At 34.6% G+C, this 26781-nt stretch overlaps 1 protein-coding gene and 1 long non-coding RNA gene across 5 annotated transcripts in view; one reads left to right on the forward strand and one right to left on the reverse strand.

The window, feature by feature from the left end:
* NEGR1 (neuronal growth regulator 1) overlaps positions 1-5825 on the forward strand; it is a 779253-nt gene extending 773428 nt beyond the window's left edge. Inside the window, exon 7 of the mRNA XM_010963404.3 lies at positions 1190-5825. Coding sequence (XP_010961706.1) covers positions 1190-1314 — 125 coding nt within the window. The 3' untranslated portion in view covers positions 1315-5825. The remainder of the gene's footprint in view (positions 1-1189) is intronic.
* Positions 1-26781, reverse strand: part of LOC123619270 (uncharacterized) — a 243719-nt gene that overhangs the window by 17750 nt on the left and 199188 nt on the right. The window lies entirely within an intron of this gene.

A 26781-nucleotide genomic window follows, 5' to 3' on the forward strand; every position in this document is an offset into this window, starting at 1 on the left:
GTTGAGGTCATTCTCTCTGCCTAGAGTTTCAGTTCTCTCCACTCCAGTCCTCAAACTTCATAGTCCAGCAAGACTTACCTGCTTTTAGATCCTAGAATACATGCCATGCTCGCTCTTTTCCTCATCCCTTTGAACATCTTGTTTTCTCTACCCAAATGATGGTCCCCTTTGGTAAAAACCTCTGTTAAAACATCCCTCCCTTACCCAGGCAAATTTAAATACACAAATTTTCTGTGTACTGCAGTTTGCATATGCAATTGTAATATTCCTAGGAGTTTCAATATCTTTCCTTTCCTCAAAAAAAAAAAAAAAAAAAAGAAAAGATTGGTAGAGAGAATCTCTACTTTGTTTTTCCAGCATTTAGTATAGTATTTGGCCAATAAAATAGATCCACAAATAGATGCATGTATATATGTATAATATCACTTAGATGTGGAATCTAAAAAAGCAGAACTTATAAAAACAGAGTAGATTAGTGGTTACCAGAGGCTGGAAAGATAGGGAAAGTGGAAGGATATTGTTTAAGGGTAAAAACTTGCAATAGATAAATAAGTTTTGGAGATTTAATGCACAGCATAGTGATTATGGACAACAATACTGTATTGTAACCTTCAAGTTACAAAGAGAATAGATCTTAATTGTTCCTACCACAGAAATGATAATTATGTGATGTGACAGAGGTGTTAGCTACCACTATGGTGGTAATCATATTGCAAAATATAAATGTGTCAAATCAACACTGTTGTACACCTTAAATTTACACGATGTTATAGGTCATTTATATCTCAATAAAAATAAATTAAAAATATACACATAAATGAATATTGTCCACTAATATAAATATTTACAATGCATATAGGAATAACAATAATGTTAGTCGCTGTTTATTGGGTGCTTAGCGTGGGTCCAGCCCATTGCAATGTGCTACATGTGCTTCACGTCCAGTTCTCACTGCAGCCCTGCCAGGTGGATTGTCTTATTTCTATTGTGCCCTTGAGAGAAAACTGAAGCTCAGGGAGGTTAGTCCATTGAGCCACACGTCGTCATCCAGCAGAACCAAGTGTGACTTAAGTCTGTCTGACTCCAACGCCAGTGTTCTCCCCAGTACGCCCGGTTGCCTTTTGATTATTGTTAAGACCTTGAAAGACACAAATTAGATTTTGATTTATTCTTTTCCATTTCTTTCCAGCTCCAAGTACAGCCCAGTATGGAATTACCGGGAGCGCTGACGTTCTTTTCTCCTGCTGGTACCTTGTGTTGACACTGTCCTCTTTCACCAGCATACTCTACCTGAAGAATGCCATTCTACAATAAATTTAAAGACCCATAAAAGGCTTTTAAGGATTCTCTGAAAGTGCTGATGGCTGGATCCAATCTGGTACAGTTTGTTAAAAGCAGCGTGGGATATAATCAGCAGTGCTTACATGGGGATGATCGCCTTCTGTAGAATTGCTCATTATGTAAATACTTTAATTCTACTCTTTTTTTGATTAGCTACATTACCTTGTGAAGCAGTACACATTGTCCTTTTTTTAAGACGTGAAAGCTCTGAAATTACTTTTAGAGGATATTAATTGTGATTTCATGTTTGTAATCTACAACTTTTCAAAAGCATTCAGTCATGGTCTGCTAGGTTGCAGGCTGTAGTTTACAAAAAACGAATATTGCAGTGAATATGTGATTCTTTAAGGCTGCGATACAAGCACTCATTTCCCTGTTTCAATAAGAGTCAATCCACATTTACAAAGATGCATTTTTTTCTTTTTTTGATAAAAAAGCAAATAATATTGCCTTCAGATCATTTCTTCAAAATATAACATATCTAGATTTTTCTGCTCGCATGATATTCAGGTGTCAGGAATGAGCCTTGTAATATAACTGGCTTTGCGGCCCTGCTTCTCTTCCCTGTAAGTTCAGCATGGGTGTGCCTTCAGAAAATAATCATTTCCTCTTCATCTCCAACTAATGCAAGTGTTTTTGCCAAATTCTACAAATTGAAAGCAAAAATAAACAACAATATAAACTACATCCTGTCTATAAAGAACGAAGGAGCTATCGGACTGTAAAAAAAAAAAAAAAAAAAAAATCTCTTCCCTCATTACCAGTAGGGTTTTGAGGATTTTGCCCCACGATAACTCAGTTTTGTGATGAAAAACAATTTAACTATCAAAGTACAGGTAAATTTACTATATGATTTCTTTAGTTGTAGCTAAATGTTAGATCCATTTGGGAAATAATTCCCTTTAAAATGATAGCACAGTCCATCCAAGGGATTGCCTCGCAATACAGCATCTTTCCTTTCATTATTCCAGACCAAAGTTTTTAAGATGGTTTGTCAAAAAGGACACAAAGTCCAATGACCTAACATTACATGAGTCGGTATGCTCAAAATTAATTTGGTTCTGTGGCAGGTATGATCTATATAGTGTTCCTGTGGACAGGAGCATTTTGCATATTTTCCATCTGAAAACATCACTCAATCGATAGTTTGGTATGCATGTTATATTTTTAAAAGTTCCAAAATATAGTGTAACAAATATTCCATGCTGGTATGCAGCAAAGCAATCTCTGAAATAACTAATTCTGCAGTAAAATCTTTCTCTATAGCCATGTCAACTCAAACAAGAAAGACCAAAAAGAAAAAAAAAATTACCATGCTTTTTTCTTCTTACATGATATATGTAAGCTGTGTTCAAATGACAAGACACCAGTGATGAGGAATATCTTAAAATATATTAATTATTAAATTATCATAGATATTAAATTATTTCTGTCATAAAGAATGAAAACTACATTTTTGGAGGAAAATGCTGTTTTACTCTAAGAAGTATTATATTACAAGAATAGTTTGATGGTTTTACTCTTTACTAAAGAAAGACCATAGCCTTGAAAGCCATTTTGCAAGTTTGATGATGTTACCAATTTCACTATACCTAGAGAAATTTCTGCAAATAGTTCCCTTTTGCAAGTCATAATAACAACACAAACCTACTAATTTAGTTAGAAACAAGAGATTTCACAGAGGTTGTACATATTTAAGATAGCTAATATCTTGCTCTGAAAGAAACGTAAGTAAAATTTAGTCCCAAAGTACACCATAAGTCTATTTTAATTAGAAATATGAATCCTGAATGAGGAGGCATAAACAAAGTTTCCACAAATGGCAATAATATAGAATGCTATTAAATGTTCACTGTAATAATTTATTACATTATTTTGACTGATATATTAAGAAAGGTTTTTTTTTAAACACATATGGCATTTTAACTTTGATTATCACTGATTTGCTTTTAAAAAATATTCTTTGTGGAATTGGTGAGTAAGCTACAAAATACTTTTTGTGTGTATTGCAGCTTTAAAGTGGCACACTCCATAATAATCTACTTACTAGAAATAGTGGTGCTACCACAAAAGTGTTAACCATCAGTACCATTGTTTGGGAGAAAGAAACAGATCAAGAATGCATCCTACACAGTGACCACTTTCCTAGAGTTAAAAATACCTCCTCTTTGTAAGGTTTGTAGGGTAAATGTGAGGTAAATTGAGGTATAAACTATGGATGAACCAAATAATTAGTTCAAAGTGTTGTCATGATTCCGAATTTGTGGAGTCTGGTGTTTTTCCCATAGAATGTGACAGAAGTACAGTCATAGCTCAGTAGCTATATGTATTTGCCTTTATGTTAGAAGAGACTTTCTTGAGTGACATTTTTAAATAGAGGAGGTATTCACTATGTTTTTCTGTATCAAGCAGCATTCCTAGTTGTTAGGCCCCTGGACAGAGTGAAATCACGAGTATTTATGAGTTCAATATTGTTCAAATAAGGCTACAGTATTTGCTTTTTTGTGTGAATGTATTGCATATAATGTTCAAGTAGATGATTTTACATTTACGGACATAAGAAACGTCTGATTACTCCATTTTATCAGTCCTGATTGTACAAGATTGTTGCAGTTTCAGAATAGCAGTTTTATGAAACTGATTTATCTTTTGATCTATAACAATTTTTTCTAGCTATTCATTTCAGCATTATATTTCCACGGGTTTCATTTGTGGGACTCCTTTTGTTGCCCCTGAATTTTTTTCAAAGAAAGAAAAAGGAAAAAAAAAAGAGTAGTTGAGAAAGGAGAATAGAAAGAAAAGAAAAAGCTTTAAAAGGGAAGGAAGTAAAGAGAGAAGGAAACAAGAAAGAAGGAAGAAGGGAGGAAGAAAAAGAAGGAACGAAGGAGGGAGGGAAGAACTGAATATTTAGGTTAGTTGACTCAATTCATTTGCATTCTTGATTTAACTGCAAGTGGTGTAATTATGTTTTACAATGATCCCATTTGAAACATAAGTCCTGTTACACTAGTAAGTTCCAATTATATAACAAAAAGTACTGCCCAGATCACACTATTGTGTTTTGGGGGGACACTAAAAGATTTGCGTGAGAGAATGTCAAACTTAAAGTCACTTTGGGGAGAATTTAAGCTTAACTGAGAAATTAATGTTTCATCATAACATTTAAGCTATATCTAGAAAGTAGACTGGAGAACTGAGAAGATTACCCAGATAATTCAGGACTATATATATATATATATATATATATATATATATACATAAATACCCCAGTGTGTGAACTCAGAAAACTCTGAGAAATTTATCAAAGCCAATCATCTATATTGATCAAATTTACTGAATTATTGTTAATTTATCCATTGTGCTTAGCTTTGTGACACAGCCAAAAGTTACCTATTTAATCTTTTCAATAAAAATTGTTTTTTGAAATTCAGAAATGATTTAAAAAGAGGTCAGGTTTTTAACTATTTATTGAAGTATGTGGATGTACAGTATTTCAATAGATATGAATATGAATAAATGGTATGCCTTAAGATCCTTTGAATATGTATTTACTTTAAAGACTGGAACAAGCTCTTCCTGTCTTTTAGTAAAACATCCATATTTCATAATCTGATGTGAAATATGTTGTACTGTTTCCAATAGGTGAATATAAAGTCAGTTTATCAATTAAAATATGTATTTGACTCATTTGAAAGCACTATTAGTTTAAGAGAAAAAAAGGAAGAAATAGTAAACATACTTCTCTATTCCCTTCTTCATCTCCTGCTGCATCCTCTGTACCAGACTCACATCTTTCAGGTACTCCAAAGCCAAATAGGGTGAAAATGTTAGATGCTACAGTTTAAAAGGGATCCACTTTGTAGCCTTTCTCTCTGTTGCTGATTCCCAAAAGGTTTGACAAGCTGAACTATATCTAGTCTAAAGAAGAAATTTTCTGGGAAGATTTTTTTTAAATCAATTATTTAGGACTTTTGCCAGCTGAAATACATTAGAGTTAGCAACAGACACTGATGATGAAATGCTGTTGGTTTTATAGGCTAAACATCTGAAAATTCCAGTGCCTATAGATGTTGGGCAGATAGGACAATTTCATAACACAGCTGGGTATAGAACAGGGAGTACACACTCCACCTCAAGACATTTCGATACAATTTCAGTAAAAATGCTTTGCTTTCCAAACAAAACGTAATTTGGCTGAAAGCCCATACTTTGTGACTGCTATAATATGCAAATGAGAGCCACCCCAAATGAATGATTTAATAAGCCCTCTCCTCCAAATCTGTCCGTTTATGATCATCAACCAAGTAAAAGAGAACAATATGGTAGATAAATAAAACAACAAACCATGAAAAACATACTTGGTGTAATAAGCTATTTTGAAATATGGGTGTTATTGCTATTCTGGGAAAACCGTGTCTACCAAACCCCTTCCCTTCCAAAAGAGAATGAAAATACACACTAATAAACATCTGATTTTCCCACTGGCTCATTATTTCTCCATTTGTAATTTCTATTCTGCAAACAATCCTATGGAAACAGAAGCATCAACTCTCAGACCCTGAAAACTAACATATGAAGTAGAACCATTTTTCTCTGAACATAATAGGTCAAAACACAGATACTCCAAAATGACATCCAGGTATTTGGAAAACAATTACTTGCTTTTGCCTAGTAGGCAGAAATTAAGAATTTTAAGAGAAAAATTTCCAAGAATAATTCATTCAAGATAATGGAATTGGATTCAAACACCAGAGTGTCAACGTACTCCCCCTGAACTTCCTAAGAAGCATTTACCTTCACGTTCATAGGCGTTTTTTCCTAATAATCCCAAATTTGATGAAAGTATTTAGGAATTGACATACCTGGTAGAAAAAGAAAAAGTTGGCAAATGAATCAAATAAATACTTTCTAATCTTCCTGGAGAATAAGAAAGAAGGAACGGTTTTCAGCCTTCTCCCTAAAAGCTCCTCCCACAGTCCCCCTAAGGCTAACGTGACTCCCTGAAGCCCTGCAATCAGAACCGCGCTCCACCTCAGAGACAGACGGGCCACAGCAGTCTCTACATTGAATTTTACCATGGCAGAGTATTTTAGCAGCCATTAATACTCAACTTTAAATGCACTTTAAAATGTTATTATTGTCTCATTGATGATGAAAATGAGATTCAGAAATTTTAAGTCTTTTTCTGAAGATTACACTTCTACTAAGTGGCAGATTTGAGCCAAATGTGCAGAACAAAATACTCCCAATTTGTATGAATTTCCATGAGCTGTCTTAGAAATAGATATGATCACATTACTAGCTTCACAAAAGATCATATGTACATTTATATATAAGTAACTTTGTTTATACATAGACTTTTTTTTTCCTTTAATGCCATCCCTTTATTTTCCAATGCCTCCATTGCTGTGTGGTTTAAAGACAAATCACATTATACATCTCATCTAAAACTTTTTTGGGTGCAACTGCCTTTGGACACACAGCCCTTGGTAATATTAGGTCCATCACAACCAATGGAGGATCTTGTCATAATCATATGTATCTTTTTTATACAGCATTTTGCAAAAGATTTGGCAAGTTTTGAATAATCCACTAAGACTACTTCCCAGGCTTCTGCAATCAACAGAATTCTTAGGGAGATGGAGAGCAGAATATATACACACATTTTTTAAAATTCACAATAGAATACTGATTTTAATCTTAAGCAATGTTGTTTGAGCCAATTTATATCAAAATACTAATTATATGCACATCTGTTTGTGCTGGGGCAGTAGAACAAGAGAAAGATTCTAATTTTAGAAATTAAACTATATACAACCTAAGGAATACATTTGTATTTTGTTGCCAAAATATAAATATAATGCAAATCCTGTGAACATCATTCTGGTTTGAAAGAAAATGAAAAGCATAACTTTCATACACATGTAAAATGAGCACACTAATTTATTAATGAAGGACTAAGATGTTACAACCAGATAGAAGGACAATCCAAAGAACAGGCACATTTACAGACCAAGAATATTGAAATTGATATGCTAACAGAGGCAAAACTGGCTTCTTCCAGAATAAGGAAAATAATTCAGTTGAAACTTAAACTAACAGAATTTATTTATGTGTTTATTGACAATAAATGGTTTGCCTTAGTATCACCTACAACTTGTTAAATAGTTGAAATGCAGCAAAAGGTTGAGTCCCTACAGAACCAGAATCAGGTGACCTGGGAGGGTGTGTGCTGCATAATGCATGGGGTTTTCACTGCAATACAAGTATTTCCCCAAAGGGATCAGATGTGAACATCTTAAAAACAGTTGAAGTAAATGAATTGCTACTATTTTAAGGTTTGATAATAAAATCTCTATTGTAATGACTCAGAAAAAACCCAAATTATCTATATATCTAATATTCTACATTCTTTATATTCTAATTAATCATTTTCTTCCTTATTTCACAAACCATTACCCAATAGTTTGGGACATATCAAAGGAGAAATAAATAATTAAAACATAACAAGAACAATCTTGCTTCAAGAATCTACCTTGTTGAAAAATGAATATATTTTGGATGTTTGTTAAAAGAAAAAGTGTTTTGCTTTTTTGTTTTTTGGGGTTTTTCTTTTTTGTCATTTGGAGGGAGGGGCATTTAATTCACAGGATAACAGAAATTTTGCGTGAACAACAATAAGGGAAGTGAAGTAACAGCTGAGGTCAATATCTCTTCAACCAAAGACAATGGTGACGGTGAAAACATTTCGAGAAGCTATTGCTGAGCTGAATGGTCTGCTTCTACTTAATACTAATGAGACCAGTCCTCGCAAATTTTGGTTTGGTAGAAACTACAGGAGGTACATGGTTCAGTAGGCTTTCAAAGCTTTAAAATGTTAAAGGGGCTGGTTTTCCTCATCATTTCAAGTGAACCGATGAAAGCATTGGGATGTTCCTCAGTGGAACTTTGAATTTGCTAGTTTCTTCATTAATTTTAACCTTTTTACATGCAAAAAAGTTAACTTTACACTAAACGCAGCGGACTTCTACCTCCTGCAGGCTTGAATTATGCTTAAACAAGTACTCTAAGCACATGGAATTTCCTGAGTAAGTTTGGGGACCTTATTTTAGAAAAAGGACTTCTAAAATATTCTTTGGAGACTATATTAAGCTAATAAAAAGAACAAAGTTTTCTTGATTGTTCTAAAGCATGTAATAGAATCCTCCAAACTCTTACATAGTTTTCTAAGTCATTTCATAAATGTGGGTTGTGGTTGCCCTGAAACCTGACGTCTCCCTACTATGCATTTGACAAGGGACCTGGCAACAATGTGGTCAATAGCTCATTTATGATATACTCCTTAAGAAATTGTTGCCAGAGATTTGAAGCTGCTTTAAGCTGATGTCTTTCAAAACAAAGCACATACTCACACATAGAAACACAAAATCACACTGCTATCAGTGATCTGGAAAATAAGCTTCCAAGCCAGCCATGTAGTGTTCTGGATAATTCAAATAAAAAAGAAGAAGAAGAAGAAACGACAACAGTGCAGCCAACAGTTTCTGTTTAAGTTTCATTTGCTAAGATTTTAGCATAGTAACATCTTGTGATTTAATTAATCATAGATGGCACCTGCTTTAAATGCTGACATGGAGAAAAGCAGATTTTTTTTCTGGAATAAAATCTATTTCTGGAAATGTATTTTTCCTGTTGACAGATATGTAATTAGTTAATGCTTTTGAAAGTCTTACTGTCTAATAACTTTAAATGTTGACAAGGAGAAAGACTTTTTTAACATTTAGAATAATTTTTTCCTAGAAATGTATATTTTCAATTTACAGCTATACAAACTAGCATGTGTGTTGAGAAATTTCTATTTGCTCATAATTCAGTTTTAACAACATGTTAACCAAACTTTTATGGTTCAATATATGACAAATGTATATCTTTTACCAAGTAACACAAGAACTTACAATCTCCATTTTTATGTTGAGGAACATTCTTAGGCTAGTACCATTTCAAGAAGAATCTGTCATCTGTTGATTTTAGTTATTTTAAAAATCAACTTAGTTTAGAATAAAAAGACAGTTACCTTAACCTTCGTCAGCTAACTCAAAATGTTCATATGACCGTCAGTCTTTTCATGCATTTCCTCATTCTACAGGACCATGTGATTAGGTAACCTTCAAGAGCTTTTTAAAAACCAAAACTTTTGCTATGAATCACTAAGTCCTATGTGATCCAATATCATTATCTCTATGCCATAGTTCCCTACAACTCTTCCCACATAGATAGAGTTAATCTGGATGTTTAGAAAACAATCACCAGAAAAGGGCCTCTGTTTCTCTAATCCTTTCTCTAGGAAGCCAACCTCACCTTAAGCCTGAAAAAAGAGGGAGGAGAGAAAGAGGTTAAAGGGGGGTGGGAGGGGAAGGGGGTTGGAAGGGGAGGGGAGAGAGAAAGAGAGAGGGAGAGAAACTAACAATGTATTTATATTTTCTGTTGGAAAAATAGTAGGAAAATGTTCCAAAGAAAGAATTCCTCTGAGTGTGTGTGTGTATGAGTGAGAGAGAGAGAGAGAGAGAGAGAGTGTGTGTGTGTGTCGTGTGTGTGTGTGTGTACTTCCTGCTGCCTGGATCTAGAATGAACAATAATGTCTTCTCTTTGCAATGTGACTTCAGTTTCCACATTTATAATTAGTAAATACAGTGATGTGAATAAAGGTTGCTATTCTATATTTTCCATGTTGTCATTCCTCTAGTTTCCTTAAAAGTTTAATTACTGTTCATCTAAAATTAGATTTGGGGTAGTATATCACACTGTTTTCTCACGAAAATATGACAATGTTTCACTTCATCACATATAACGAAAGAGATAAAACTTCCATTGCTCTATGACTTTGATAGTTAACAGTGAATTCTCCTAGGAAACAGCTTAAATTGCTTAGTAAGAAAATAAAATCTACATTTGAGTAAGTCACCACTTCATAAATATGCACAGTAGGATAAAGAGTTAGATCTTCTGTAACTGTTGGGAATAAACTTTTGGTTACGTATGAAAAAAAAAAGTCCCCAAAGCCCTGAGAATTTAGAACGCTTAATCTCAGACTTCCAGAAAAGTTGAAAAATATTTTTCAAAAGTAAATAAAATAAAATGTTACTTTAAGAGGTCTCAGTGTTTTATAAATCTGTGATATCAGTATATTTGGTTGCAAACAACAGAAACAGACTGACTAATTGGAACTCAAAAGTAATTCATTGAAAGCATCTTGGATAGCTTTCAGAATGATGGAAAACCTAAAGAAAAGAATGGCACCAAGACAGGAAATGGAACTAAAAATGCAGCTAACAGGCAGCCAAGCACACAGCTAAGGCCATGCTACAGGTAAGGATACCACCTTCATGGACATCTGTCATTTCCACTGGAATCTCAGCCTTACTTCTGCTACCTTGAGTAACACCTAACTGCTGCCACATTTGCTTCACTTCCCCAAGATCCAAAATCCTGATCAGCTGGTCAAACCCAAGTTTATACTTATACTCAAGAACTAAGCTGCCAGATGCAAGAAATACCTTCTACCCTGCTTGAATTTCAGAAACAGAAGGCGGGGCCCTTTCTTCCACCAAGATTCATTCATAAGAGACATTTCCAAAGTGATAGTGTGCTCAGACATTATCTAGCCAAAATATGAAAATTGTCCATTTCACATGCCTGTAATCAAATAAGTCTGTAAAACGTTGTACATGGAAAGCCATTTTACATTTGCTGTCAAGTTAATTTAGCGAGATTCTCCAAACTCTTAACCACCATCTGAGAAAACAGTTCATTTTACCTGCATATTTAGGGATTTCTACACCAAAATTCTTTGGCTGCTTATTGAAATGAAAATAATGAACAATTTATCAGAATTGTATATTTTATTTGATATATATTGGAGTTCATACAAATTCTAAAGTTAGCATTTCATAAGTACTAAAAATTCAAATTGGGGAGATAGATTTACACAGATGGGTAGATGGAGAGAGAGAGAGAGAAATAGATGATAGATGGATAGATGGATAGACGGATAGATAGAAAGAAAGAAAGATAGAGACATAAATTTTCTTTCCTCAACATGGACATTTCCTAGTAGGGGGAAAATCTGCAAGCCATTTCTTTGCTTAAAGTTTCCTTTTTAAAAACAACAATCAAAACAAACACAAAAGCTCTCCCTCACTCAAAATATTTGTCTGTTGTTACTTAGAACAGAATTAGCATAGTATCTTGATCCTATATCCTTCTTTCAGTGCATAGTTCAAGTAATGGTTTTCTTAGGAGTAGTTTGGCTTCCATGTCAACTATTTGTTTTAAAGGTAGAGGAGCATAAAATATTTTATATTGCATTTAATGTTTTAGCTTTAATAGGCATTTTTCTTGTACTCTTAATTCAATGCCTCAGACAGGACCATGTGTGTGAGCAGGCGGTAAAAGAGCCATATTAAAAATTAATATCAAAACTAGTCACTCTTGGGAAAGCAGCTTCACAGAACAGCCCGGTATTCTAAATCAGATCAACTGTCTCTTTTTTAAATTGAAATGATAGTAATGTTAGTTTGAGCACTGACAAGCTCTGATGACATGGAAATTTTCAAAAAGTCTGTGAACCAAATTCCAGATTTCTGTCCCAAAGAAAAAACTTTAAATATTCTGTTATCTATGAAGTTCCTAAATTAATAATTAGAATAATGCCATAATGAGAAAAAAAGAGTTAAAATAGATAATCTGAAAAAAAGCATAATAATTAGCTAATGGCTAACGATTTTGTTGGTCCTTTATGTCATAACAACAGGGAAAATGAGTGGCTACATTCAGAGAAATAGGTGCCATTATTTTCCTAAAGTAACAAGTTTTAAATCTTGGGGAAAGTGAATAAAGACCCTGTATTTACCTATAATCCTTAACACTCAATACATTTCCTTTTTGCATTGCCCTGCATCATTTAGACTGACTTAAAATGTGATAGTCATGTATTCACCATACATTGAGTGTGTACTTTTACCAAAACAGTGTGTTGTTATACAAGGATAAGGGATCAGGGTGTAATGGGAAAGATAGACACTTAAATGATTACAATAAAAATTTTGCAAATTTTTGCAACACAATATTACAACACAAACATTGCAGATGTAGTTATGAAGTGCTTGGGGAGCACAGAAGACACAGTAATTGAACGACGGAGGCAGAAAAGACTTCACAGAAGAGGTGACATTGAAGTTTGATCTTGCAATATGACAGTCTTGTGCTGATTGTAAATTGCAATAAAAATTTGATAAATACTTGAACTTGAGTCCTCATTTGGAGCAACATATGTCAAAATTGTAAAATTAATTTTAATTTATGGTCAAAACATTATCACTTACAGCTATCAAATGCAAAGCTGGGTACTCACTGCCTCCAACTATGTCTTTCTTCTCATCCCTGTTGAGTTCACCGCAATCAGGCTTCTGTTCCCATACTTCAGTAAAACTGTCATCAATGATCTCCACGTTGCTAAATCCAAAGGTAATTTCTGAGTCCTTGTCTTAGTTGGCCTGGTTAATGGATCACTTGCTCCTTCTTAAAAATGCTTAAAAATACTTTAAAAAGTATTTTCAATACTTGGCTTCCGTAAAACCATGCTTGCTTCACTTTTCTCCTTTCTGGCTACCCCTTTTCATACTCTTTTGATGATTCCTCCTTTTCTTCCAAACACTTAAAAGTGAGAGTGCAGTCCTCAAACCGCTTTTCTTTTCCTGCTGCACTCAATTGCTAAGAGACATTATTCAATCTCTCAGCTTTAAGTGGCCTCTACATGCTTCTCGGTAGTATCTCCAGCCAAAAAGCTAGCACCAAACTCAATACTGCACACTTAGTAGCTCCACTTGTAATGTCGAGGAACCATCCCACACTTAAAGATGTGAAATCTGATCTCTTCATACTTCCTCTAAACTAGATCGTCCTGCTGTCATCTCCATTTCAGGAAATGGTAATTCTACTCTTTCAGTTGTTTGAGCCCTAAAACTTGAAATCATCTTTGACTCTTTCTCTCAGACTCTGCATCTGGTCCATCATTAAATCCTGTCAACTCCAGCTTCAAAATACATCTCGAACGTGATGACTTCTCATTACCTCCACTGCCCTGGTCTGGGTCACATCATCCCTTACCTGGATTTGCACAATAACCTTCCAACTGGTCACTCTGAGTCTAGTCTGGGCTTCTTCACTCTATCTCAACATTGGAGCCATAGCAATCCTACCAGATCTGATTAGAAAAAAAAAAAAAAAAAAAAACCTCTCAAATTTCTCCGTGTCATTAAGTGGAACCAAAATTTTTGCTATGAATCACAAAGTCCCATGTGATCCAATATCATTATCTCTATGCCATGGTTCCCTACAACTCTTCCCATATTTGTTTGACTCCAGTCTCACTATCCTCCATACTGTTTCTCACACATGCCAAGTATGCTCCCACTTCAGGTATTCAAACCTACTCTTCCTTCTGCCTGGAACAAACTTCCCTGCAGGTCAGCATGGGTACAGCCATACTCTCCTTTAGGACTTTCCTCAACTTCACCTTTTCAGTGAATTCTTACTCTTTCTAAAATTGTCATTTCCATTCCAATCATTTGTATCCCTCTTCTATGTTTTATTTTTTTCTCTTTAGCACTTGTAACTAACACTATGTAATTTACTGATTTTTTTTTTAATTTTCTGTCTTTCCCATCCTAGTGTGATTCATTATGGCACAGACTTTTGTATGTTTTGTTCACCACTACATTTCTAATATTGAGAGGTAGTGCCTGACACATAAAATATGCTCAATTAATGTTTTTAAAATACATACATCAATACATACACAGGGAATCAGGATTATAGAAATCAGTATCAGTACTGAGTATTTATTCCTCTGTGCCCTCAGGAAGTTACTAAAAAAAAGTGTGGCTCTGTATATGACTTGCCAAATCAGAAGCCCTTTCAACTGGGAGGAGGAAATGAGCAATAAATACATCAAGGCATGAATCTCTGTCCCTAAATCTACGTCCCCAGGCCAGAATTCCAGCTGAAAGGTGAAGTGGTGGCAGTTCTGAAGCTGAACTTTAAAAAATGCTGACATTTTTTTCCCTGAATGAATGTTTCCCAATTTTTTTTTCTATTTTCCCTAAAAACTTAGTTTTAACCCTGGTCAAAGACTCACTTTATTTGCTTTGATGTTTCTAACTGGGACTGTTCACTCCACTGAAGGATTTGCTAATATATATATGGTCAGCCTTGCGTATAATAATTGTGATTTTTGTCATCTCATGTTCTATTTCCTTCCAGAAATTCATATAAACTATTTCCATCGAGATACAAAAAATTAACTCTCTTGGCTCTCCATGCCAGTAACAGCAATGTTATTGAAAACAAAATAGCTGCTTAGCCGTTGAGATGATAATCCAAAATTGTACAATTTCAAATAATCTCAATTAAAATCAGCAATAAACTATGCTAGATTTCTTAATCTTAAAAATTACTGTTTTCAGTGGAACTTTTAAAAGCTATCTATTTTGAGTAGTATTTTTTTTAGATGACCTAACTTGTATAACAGATAAAAGCTGAGATCTCAGGGGTTTATCTCAACTGAAGTTATTTTTCATTTATGCCAAAGCCAGATATGTAGGTGCACGGTTGAGGTGAGGGGTCCTCTCCTTCGTGCAGATATTCAAGGACAGAAGCTGATGAAGCCTCCGCCATCTTCAAAACATGGCTTCTACAGATATCTGAGGCATTCAGTATCTAGCTGCCAGACAAAGGAAGAGAAAAAGAAGAGAAGCATGGAGGACGTTTTTATGGGCTAGGCTCAGATATGGCATAAATCATAACCACACTCCATCAGCCAATTTCAACTCTCAAACTTCTGTACTTTCTTCATTCTCTTTGATGCCTTGATCCAGGCCTGGAAGTGAATATATCAGTTCCACTCACAATCTATGGGCAAGTGGGCCAGACATCCGTCACATGGCCCAGCTTCAAGAAAGGCTTAAAAATGAAGTCTAGCTGAAGACTCAGCAGAGAGGAAAACCAGTTTGGGAAGCAGCCAGGCAATTTCTGTAATAACTATTGAGTTTAAAGGATTATTATAATTTGGAGACTAGATTTTTGTTTTGTTTTGTTTTGCTTTAAGCTTTCATGATAGAAAAGACAATGATGACAAGAAAGTCTTAGAACTTCTGTGAAATATGTAATGTTTATGAGAATCCTATTCTGAAAACTCTTGCTCTAATATTAATAGCTTGATTTCCAAAAGTGAAAAATAGGACACAAAGAGTATAATTTTGAAGAAATAAAATACTCATTCTGCCCTATCTTTCTGTGGCTTGGTTTTAGAATCACACGCTTTGAACACACTTCTTGTCTGTCTCCCCGACTATACTCTTAGCTCATGAAAGGCAGTGTTCACTGTTATATCCCGATATTAATCTTGGGAAATAGTCAAGACTCAGGGAAGTAGAAGAGGATATGAATGCACTCTTATAAATTTTTAAGAAATTAACTAATAAACCATAAAATCATTGAGATCAACTATGTCCTCAATAAAATGTTTAAGCATTAGAAGAAACATGTTTCCTATGACAATATGAGTTATTCTTTGTTGAAACTACAAAACCATTCAGTCAAATTATCTTTTTGATTTCTGTATGAATGACTAGTGTGTGGAATTTTTATCATGCCGAAGTCCCAGGAGCAATCTTAGGATGAGGACAGAGAATACAAGGTGCCGGTATCCATTGCATCAAGTTCCAAGACAGGTTTTCCCATTAAATTCTAGCTCCTAGTAGCATTTCAGCTGAAAGGATGACTCATGAATGCGATAACAATGTGAGCTTACTGGGAGCCTCCACATACAAATAGTTTATTCCTTATGGCTAAGGGTAGAACCAAGAGAATGAACTAAAACACTACCAGTCTAAATCTCTCTAAAATTCCTTGATGGAGGTTTCCAGGACAAAACAACAAGTAGTAAAATTTGTCCATGTCTCTTTAAAAGCATAACAGACAATTACCTCTAGTTTTAACCTCTAGTTATTTCTCCTTCATTATTAGTTTTAGTCTCTAACAGATGGCTTCTGCAAAGCCTAGGCAACAGCTTCATTGTGAATCATCTTCAGGGCTATTATCACACTGATATAGACTGAAAGAGTGTGTCCCCCAAGAATTCTTATGTTGAAATCCTAATCCACAATATGATACTATGATGTGAGGCATGTGGGGAGGTGATCAGAACGTGGGAGTGGCATGCTGATAAAATGATTAGTGCCCTATAAAAGAGAGCACAGAGAGCCCTCTCGCCCCTTTCGACAAGTGACGACTCAGCAAGACTACCATCTATGAACTGGGAAGCAGCTCTCATCAGATACTCAGTCTGCCAGCACCTTGATCTTAGACTTCCCAGTCCCAAGAATTGTGAGAAAGAGACGATTTTTGCTTAAGAAATCCTATCTATAGTAATTTGCCTGAATGAACTCAGAACACATCCATAGGAGCAAAGCGTTTGTCCATGGACATTTCCTTAAAGTTTTCTTCTGGAATGCAAGGAAAACCACTTCAGTACTGATGTGAAGACATGGTACTCCTCGCACTTCTGCCCTCATGGAAAGCATGTATTTTCTCTCTCAATTACTCAGCCAATCACATTTTCTCTTGATTTTTTTCTGACTAGTAGAAGAGTCACTATTCTTTATCATATATTTTTATAATGTCTACTATAACCACTTCTTGAACAAATTTTCATTATCACATTACAAATTGGATAAAATCTTAAAGAATCTTAATTCAGTAATTTTTCTTGCTAAATGTAAAAAGAAAAAAGTGAAGAGTTTTATTTCCTTTGACTAGCATGGACATAGGAACTGGAGTCAGGATTTTTTTTTTCTTTGAGTCATTAAAGCTTGGATTCTATCATCCATTTAATTTTATCCTCATTACACATTTTATTTTTGCTAGTTACCACAGACTTAATGATTCTAAATATATAGTCTGTCATCTCAGGACATGTGCAACAGTATTTTTTCTTCACCTTGATTATGGCATAGAAAACCTTTAGAGAATTACACAAAGCCTTTACTATTCATTCCATTTTTGATTCATCCCTTCAAATTAGTGGTTTCTATTAATTAGACAACAAAAACTGAAAAGGGAAAAAATTGAGGGTGCAGAGTTTTTCATCTAAAGGTACATGGCTGTAAGAGATGTTAAGCAGTTGAGCCAGATTTTAATGAATTCTGAGATAGGATTTAATTAGGGTTGACATAGGAACTGAATAGTTTTACAGTACCCTATACAGGAAGGGTTCTTTTTAAAACTAAAGCCTTGAGCTATTATATGTAATTAGTGTTATAAATGAGAAGGTATGAATGGCACATTTTAGTCCCAGGAGAATATTAATTCAGACCTCACTCCTAACAGGCTTCCAGCTCACGCTGGCCGCCATTTGATAACTGTGCCATATTTCATAGACGTCAACATTTGGACATCTACTCGGTAAACAAAAGGCACAAGGACAATGTATCTGTTGTTATTCTACTGGTAGTTTAACTTCTAATTAATTTAACTTCTAGATCTACATGATTTTTATATTTTGCATAGTTTTTTAAAATATTCCACATGTGCTTACTGGCAGATCTGACCTAAACTGGAAGATAGTGGAAAGTCTCAATAACCACACAGTTCAGGTAAATTTAATAGACAATAATGTTGCAAATGGGCTAATTGTGCCAACTTTTATTAAAGCACTTGGCTTATTAATTAGCCAACAGATAAATGACTCACTTTAAAGGAGAAATTTATCTGACCTACTGGACAATGAGGTAGAGTTTCTGTAACACATTTGATTCAATACCACAGAGACAGAATGAGGTTACTTTAAAATACTGCTCTACCCTACACTTCTAAAAGCATTCAGACCAAAACCTAAGACTGCTCTCAAAGTCACCTAATAATTTTTGTCACTGAAAATGGAAGAAGTCTGGTTCTTGAAGAAAAAAATTATTTTAAATTCCTATTAAAATTAAAAACTTGAATAACTACATGCAAAAGTATGCTGTTGAAGGACTAAAAGGTCTGGCAGACTTTATGATGGAGCCAAAAATACGACCTAGAAGAGTTTCTAGTCATTGAGAAACTATGGAGTAGATAAATATATCACCAGGAAACCATCATCAACCTCATCATTATAATACAGACAATAATATATTTAAGTATGATTTGTAGACACACCATTTTATGGGCACTACTAGAAAACAAGGAGCCGTCTTATTGAAACAAATGGTCTAAGCTAGGCTCTGGTTAGTATTACTCTATATCAGGGGTCAGTACACTTTTTTCTAAAGAGTCAAACAGTAAATATTCCAGGCAGTATGTTGTGTTACAACTATTCAACTCTGCCATTGCAGCTTGAAAACAGCCATAGACCATATATAAATGATCTGATGTGAAACTGTTTTAATAAAACTTTATTTAGGACACAAATTATTTTGTGCAATTTTCACATCATGAGATATTCTTCTCTTGATTTTTTTCCCAATCATTAAAAGGTAAACATTATTCTTAATCTGTGAGCTGCTCAAAAACAGGTGATGGCTTGAATTTGGTCCACAGAACAGGATTTGATTTTCCTGGGACAGGCTCGGTATGAATCTATTGACCTGGTGCAAATATTAATAGCTCCCCCTTTTAATCTCAAAGTGTTCTGTTAGGGACAATAAATTATATGGTCACCCTAGCTGTGGTGAAAATGTATCAAAACAAAAAACCAACAAAACGTGCAATATAACTAACTTTAAAGCAGAAGTACATTTAGAAAACATTTTATTTATAAATGTCAATTAGTAACCATTACTGAGTGTAATTTGCTATCTGACTTACAAAGTGTACATGTGAAGACATAATTGAGTAAATAAAGTATTCAGCAGCCAAAGAAAGGACCCACAGTTTGAGAAAACTGCATACAACAGATAATAATTAGTTTTGAGATGAGTTGAAGGGATATTCAGAAGACAAGGAGAAATAAAACATAAATTAAGCCAGCTTTTTATTTTCATGTTGATAAAATGTTATCTATGAAACACTATGTTCTGACACAGGTCAAGCAGTCCTGTTTAATATCTGGAAACACTACTGCAGATGAATTGAAATTTGACATGGTAAGTTAAAGAAAACAAAAATTTGGCCTGAAACTTTTCATGAGTTAATTGAGTTAAAAACTGGAGTACTAGGTACATAACAGATAAGTAATAGAGAGCTAGCCTTTTTGGAAGTCTCACACATCCAGAGTATTTTCATCTCAAGACTACATAATTAATCCAACTCTGATTTTTACCATAATCAATACAATGTACAAGATATTTCTTCCAGTCTCAGTATTCTGCAATCACATTTGCTGGTTAGACCCAAAGCACTATGGAGTTTTCCATAGAAAGGTTTTCCATGTGTCACTAAAAATGACTAATAATGACACCATAAACTTTAGGTTGACAGCCACAATTTCATCAGGAGGATGTACAATTCAAAGAGCATATTTTCTTCTTCCAGCTCAAAGGTTAAAATGTACCACAGCAGATAAAGGCAACACTTTGTACCCCATGAAGACAAGAAATAATAGCCATGCTTTAAGAAAAAGCATGTTATACGGTCTTGGAATCTACCATAAAAACTGATAGGCAACCCCATGAGGTATCGTGAAAACTCTGTAATTTACCCTTCCTCTCTGGTGCTTAGACCAGTACAAATCTGTAAAGTGATTTACTATTAATTTTTTAAAAAATTCTGTCACTGCTTCACTCCTGCATTCTTTCATTTATTTTTTTCTTCATCAAAACATGAGTTTCCATTGCTACACATCATACTGGGAGCAGAGTCTAAGGAGCCCACCATAATTTAAGGTCTTCCTAATACCAAGAGGGCTAAGAACCAGAGCTCCCTGTATAAACTACAACCCATTAGTTTATGAATATGCTTTTCTATTTTATGACTATTCTTTTCTGATTGCAAATTACCCTATGTTTTAAGAAAATCATCCAAAAATGGAATTAACCACATTTACCTTCAAGGAATTATCATATTATGAAGAAAAGACAGATTAAAAACATAACCCGACAAAAAAATAAAAGGAAGTCAATCTTCATGGTAGATGAGAGAGTGAGATTTACAGCCTAGCCAAAAAGACATGGAAAGGATGTGCAGGGCACAAAAATAGTATCCAGGGAACTCATTCCATAGCTGAGAATAATTCACAGTAAAATGACCATTTCCTCCACTTCAAGTCTTCCAGCACATTCTGCGGAAGGGCCCAGATATTGGTGCCTAATCCCTACCAGCAAATGTCTCCTTCCGCTGACTTCTTAGTGTGATGAACTGGCAGAGGACATGTGCTTGAAAAAAATGGTCACACTAGAAGCCAGTCTCAATGAATCTTACTTTCTACTTGGATGCAGTGTTAGGTGTTAAAAATATTTATACTTGACATCAGAAGGAATATACTGACAGCACTACTTACAGTCAATTTATGTAAGCAAATATCTTCTTACATTTTTATTCCACAAGAAAGATAGCTAAATTCAACATCAAAGTCAAAGCCTAATAAAATAAAATTTTCAAAGTTTATAATACATGTATTTGGTTAATAAAATTTTAGAACATCTCGTATCTCTTTGCTTACGTCTTTGAGCATTTTTACATAAGATTTCCAATTAACAAACTCATAACTATTTTTCTTGAAGCTTAAAGGTGAAAGTTGATGTTGGCTTAAGGACATACAAATCTACTTGTTTTGAACTTCTTTAACTGCAAGAAAAATTTATGATTTTTTTTCCTTTAGCATGAATTTGCTTATCACATAACTCTAGATTAAAATATCTAAAGTCAACTTGTATAGAGTCATTGTTGGATGTTTACCAAGTACAGACTATTTGCTACGTATTTCACATTTAATTCTCATATATTCCTCACAATAACCCTACGACACAGTAAGGACTATTATTTTGCAGATGGAGAATCCGAGGTACAAACAGATGAAATAACATCCGTGAGTGATGAGCGGAACCAGGTTTAAAACAAGGTGATCTGATTCCAGAGTCAGTTCTTTAAACCATCACTCTATACTACCTTCCTGAATTTTATTGTTAAAATGACATTTTTGCAAATCTTAAAAATTGTAGGGCAGTAGAGTGACTGGATATGCTTCACTAAATATACCAGAGCACAAACCATCTGTTCAAATCTAGGTACAAATTGTCACTTACACATAATTCATTATATTTACTATATTTGAAAGACAACAATTAATTTCATTTAGATATTGAATCTGTGTACTTCCTATTATTGAGAGCTATCAGACAAATTGTAAATATCTGCTGCTTGTACAACACCAACTCTCTTGAGGAACGCATTCATTACTTTCTACACTCTGTTGAGGTCATAGAATTTCAGGAGAGTCACTTGTTCTATCCGTTGAATCTATTGCTGATATCAGGAAACTATTGGCTGAAATTTTTTAAAAATGACAGGGTTACTACTTCAGCAATGCTCTTATTATGTGTAACTTTTCAGGTCAACATCTACAGAGAATACAAGCCACAAGAAACTTTTACTTACAAGATTTCAGGTTGCAGGAAGACTATGATTCACTAGGGTCATTGAATTTCTATCAATAACTTGAGATGGGAGAACGTATAGTTTAAGCTTTATTGAGGGACCAAATCTAAAAAGATTCTAAATTCAAAAATATGGTACAAATGTCCAAGCTTTGAAGCTCATAAACTCTAGTCTAATTATGACCTTCGGTAAAAATATAAATTAAAGCAAGATATTGCACTAAAATATCATTCAAATAGTTTATTCCTTTTTGTAGTCTCATTTTAATGCTATTTTAAAAAGTCCAGAGAATGACTTTTCCCCTAGAGCCTCTAGAAAGGAATGCAGCCCTGCCAATGCCTTGATTTTAGCCCAGTGAGACCTGTTTTAGACTTTTGACTTCCAGAAACATAAGAAAATACATTTGCATTGTTTTAAGCCATTACAATTGTATAATTTGATACAGCCACAATAGGAAACTAATAGAACATCCAATTTCATTACCTTTCTGCTGTCCTGCCCCTTATAAACCTATATACCTGTGTATAAAGAGAAGGGAAAGAAATGAGATGAAGAGGCAGTTAGCTAGCTAGCTAGAGAGATAGACAGAGAGAGAAAGAGAGAGAGAAATCACTATGTAAATACATGTCCCTGTTAATTATACTTTAGGTTCCTACATCAACTTCTTTTGCTTTTGTATGCTAAAAATATGCAACCTTAAGAGGGGGCCTTAAAAAAATTTAAACAGATTTCAGCAGCACAAGTTAATAAAGGCTTCTTTTGGGTTAATTAACTGTAGTAATAGAGAGCAGAGTACAGTCAGTTTGGTCCCCCTGCAGGATGCTATCAGAGAAAAAAATGCTGCTGTCATTTTCACTAGAATGAGGTATAATTTTGTTTCTGTTTGTTCACTCAGTTTGTAATACATAAGAACTCAGGCATCATTGTGCTTGAGTAATAACTTAATGCTCTACCTAAAAACACAATAATGGGAAATTCTGATAAATTAAACCAATATCTACTGAAATTAGAGTTTAGGAAAAATGCTCCCATGTGATAATTACAAAATAAGCTGTTGCTAGCTATAAACTTTACCTGTTATATCATGAGGGCGATTAATGGTCCTGTTGAAATAATTTTATAGCTATAAAATGTAATTGCATTTTGTTTACCCAATATGAACCTTTTTCTCAAATGAAAAAATAAGTCCAAAAGGCTAGTTTACTTATTTTGCTTCCAGCCAAAGGACCAGTCAGTCAATAATTATGTTTTGCCTGATTAAGAAGCTTTCTTATTCTTTTATTTCTGAACTGAATTTCAATTTATATCAGGTACCTTAAAACAGTAATATTTTGATTCCATGTCCAAGTGTGTTCAATAAGAATATGAGGTATAAAATGACAATAATGTTAGTGCAATCTGCACAGGTAAGTCTTTGGTGTAGCACTTTTGATGTCACATCTATAGAAATTTTACAGTAACTTTCATGCATGCCATGTTCATAAGTAGTCCAGTGAGCTCGTTAGCATTTGTGAAGTTCCGTTGTTAAAGTATCATTTCAATAAGGTTGCAATCATCTTAAGAAAAAAAATAACAAACATCTCAATACAGACCAGAAGTATTGCCATAAGGTTTATTCTTAAGACTTTTATGGGTTTACTCTCTGCATAGTTGTTGCCTGTGGTGTCTTTTTTGGCAAACACATTAAGGTAACCAATGGCCACAACCAGATAAATGAAAGCCAAAAATGTCTTTTTTTTCTAGGATGGAGCATTTGCAAATAATAAGTCTTTAGAATTTTCAGTCTCCTTTTCTTCTAGTAATTTTTCCAATCATACTATAGTTAGAGCAATTTTCTTTAAAATAATTAAATCTTACTGTAATAAAAAGCTTTCTTTTCTAGACGTGGGAATCTTTTGGCAGATGCCCATTCTCTTATGGGAGTGTTAACTTTTGAGAAGGATTACTAACCTTTAAAAATGCCTTAAGCATTAAAACAATGAGATATTTCTACATGCCTTTAAAATGGCCAAAATCTAAAACACTGACAACACCAAATGCTAACAAGAATGCGGAAAAACAGGAATTCTCATTCATTGCTTAATGGGCATGCACTGTTTCAGCCACTTTGGAAGACTGTTTGGCAGTTTCATACAAAATTAAACATACTTTTAACACACCATCCAGAACTTGTGCTTCTTGGTGCTGACTCTAAGAAACTGAAAGCTTATGTTCACACAAAACCCTGCACAAGGATGTTATAGCAACTTTATTCATCATTGCCAAAACTTGGAATCAACCAAGATGTTCTTTGGTAGGCGAATGGATAAATAAACTGTGGTACATTCAGACAATAAAACAGTATTCATCTTTGAAAAGAAATATACTATCAAGGCATGAAAAGACATGGAGGAAATTAGGAAATTTAAATGCATATTATTAAGTAAAAGAAGCCAATCTGAAAAGGCTATATATGATTCTAACAATATGACATTCTGAGAAAGACAAAACTATGGAGACAGTAAGAGGATCAGTGGTTGCCAAGGGTTAGGGGAGAGGGACAGATGAATTGTCAGAGCACAGAGAATCTTCAAGGCAGTGAAATTATCCTATATCATACTACATGGTGGATGCATGTCATTATATATTTGTCCAAATTCATGGAATGTACAACACCAAGAGTGAGCCTTAATGTAAACTGTGGACACTCGGTGATAATGATGTGTCAATGTAGGTTCACTTATTATAATAAATGTACCACTATAGTGCAATAATGGGAGAGGCTGTGGGGGGTCAGGGGAAGATGGGGTTTATAGGAATTTCTCTGTACTTTCCACTCCGTTTTGCTGTGAATCCAAAACTGCTCTAAAAAGCAAAGTTTATTAACTTAAAAAAGTACCTTAGGCAGCTATATGACTGTCCAGGTCAGAAACAGCAGCAGCAGGCCTGGGTTTCTGGACTAGCTTGGTCCCAGCCATCAGTGGGTCAAGCCTGTGTTGACTGGTGCCCACGATGAGGTAGGTAGAGTTTGCAGGTGGAAAGTTCTCACCTACCTGGTCAAGCTCCCCCAGGTGGGAGTGAGAATGATAAACAAAGTCTCACCAAGGAGAGCATAAGGGACCCAAGTTCACTGCCTCCCACCATCTCCACATCAGGCCCTTTCCCTGGGGAGATGGTAATCATACTCTGCTCCATGGCCCTCCCGCGAACTAGCTGCTGACTGGCTATGAAGATGACCAAAGGAATCTGGGCTACTTCCAAGGCACTGCAGGTCTCAGCACTGCTTTGGACCATTACTCTGCACATTGGATCAGAAAAGTGTACAGGACACTAAGTGTCCTTTATTTGTGTCAAATTATGACCGTTCCCTTGCTTGTGGCAGGAGATAGCTTAAATAAATTACACATTTTTTCAATACCTTACCAAATTTAATGAATTTATCTATTTCCTCATTTTAATAATAGGTTTAGGTCACTGACATTGTCCCTTGTTAAACACCTTTATTTATTGGGGGACCCTGCATAAACTTTGGGAGTGTTGTAAGTAATGTACTTTATATATTATTCATTCCTACATTGCAAAATTATTATATGTATTCTAATTTAAACAATGGTAATTTTGTCAGTATTTAGCTGGTATGATTAATACCGCAATGTCCCATTAAGGCATTGTTCTTTTCTGATTAGAGAGTACTATCTTCAATGATGTACTGGTTGCATTCCCTCAAAACAGCTCCCATGGAAGCCAAAACAACACAACGTATTGCAATACAGAGTAACTTCCTAACAATACTGTGAGTGTCGTAGGACATCAATGATTGGTCTGATTCATTTTCAGTCTGCTACAGTATTCTTTGAAGAAATACTTATCCAATACACTCCCATGTCATTCAAGCACTGTAATTCTAATTGTTTTGGTTCAAAGTCAAATAATCTGATAGGCTATCAAATAACTATAAACAGAGACAAATTAGAAAAAGCAAAATCAATTTTCTAACTCTCAAAGTAACTATCGTTAGACTACTGCTAAAAAGTATGCAATCTAATTTCATAACACACATGCACATATACACACACTCAACAGGTTAAAGGAAAACTAGTGTTTATTATAGTGCTCAAACTAAAAGGAATGCAAGGAAAAGAAGTTGCAAATATGGCCCCCTAGATTCCCAATGAGTCACTGAGGAAGTAAGTGAGCTATATTGCTGAGGGCATTGACACTTTTGTGGTCATTACCCACCATAATGATAATTTCCAAAACAGCAGTAAACATCTTAGCAGCAGAAAAAATGTTCTTCTCAAATGAGCCTAACTTATTCCTTGAAACTTATTTCTTGACTGGATCTAATAATACAATCATGTCACTAATGGCACCAGATATAAAAACTTTTCTACATGCAAGAAGAAAATCAAAGAAAATACTATATTTAATCTATAAACCAAATGCAAACTACTGGTCCAAATCATAGAGGTTTGGGCACTGGGTTGCAGAGAAAAATAATAACAGAATAAGCTAAAAAGCATTTTAACAGAGTTTTTTTTTTTTTTTTTTTGCCATCAGCTTAGTTCAGTTACTGTTCAATCTCAAAACAGCTCCCTTAACAATAACACCAGAAAACTGAGTTATAAATAGACACAAAACAGTAGGAAGTGGTATATCACCATATGTGGCTTTTACAAATTGTGCCGTATGACTTCATTATTAGCACACAGCTTGTCCCATGATGATTACAAATCATTTCATTGATAGAGATAATAATAATAGCATATAATATTATCCCCTTGCCCATTGTCACAGCTTTCCTGTAGGACTCAGCACGCGGAGAAAAAA

Source organism: Camelus bactrianus, chromosome 13 (assembly GCF_048773025.1).
Source record: "Camelus bactrianus isolate YW-2024 breed Bactrian camel chromosome 13, ASM4877302v1, whole genome shotgun sequence".
Classification (NCBI taxonomy): domain Eukaryota; kingdom Metazoa; phylum Chordata; class Mammalia; order Artiodactyla; family Camelidae; genus Camelus; species Camelus bactrianus.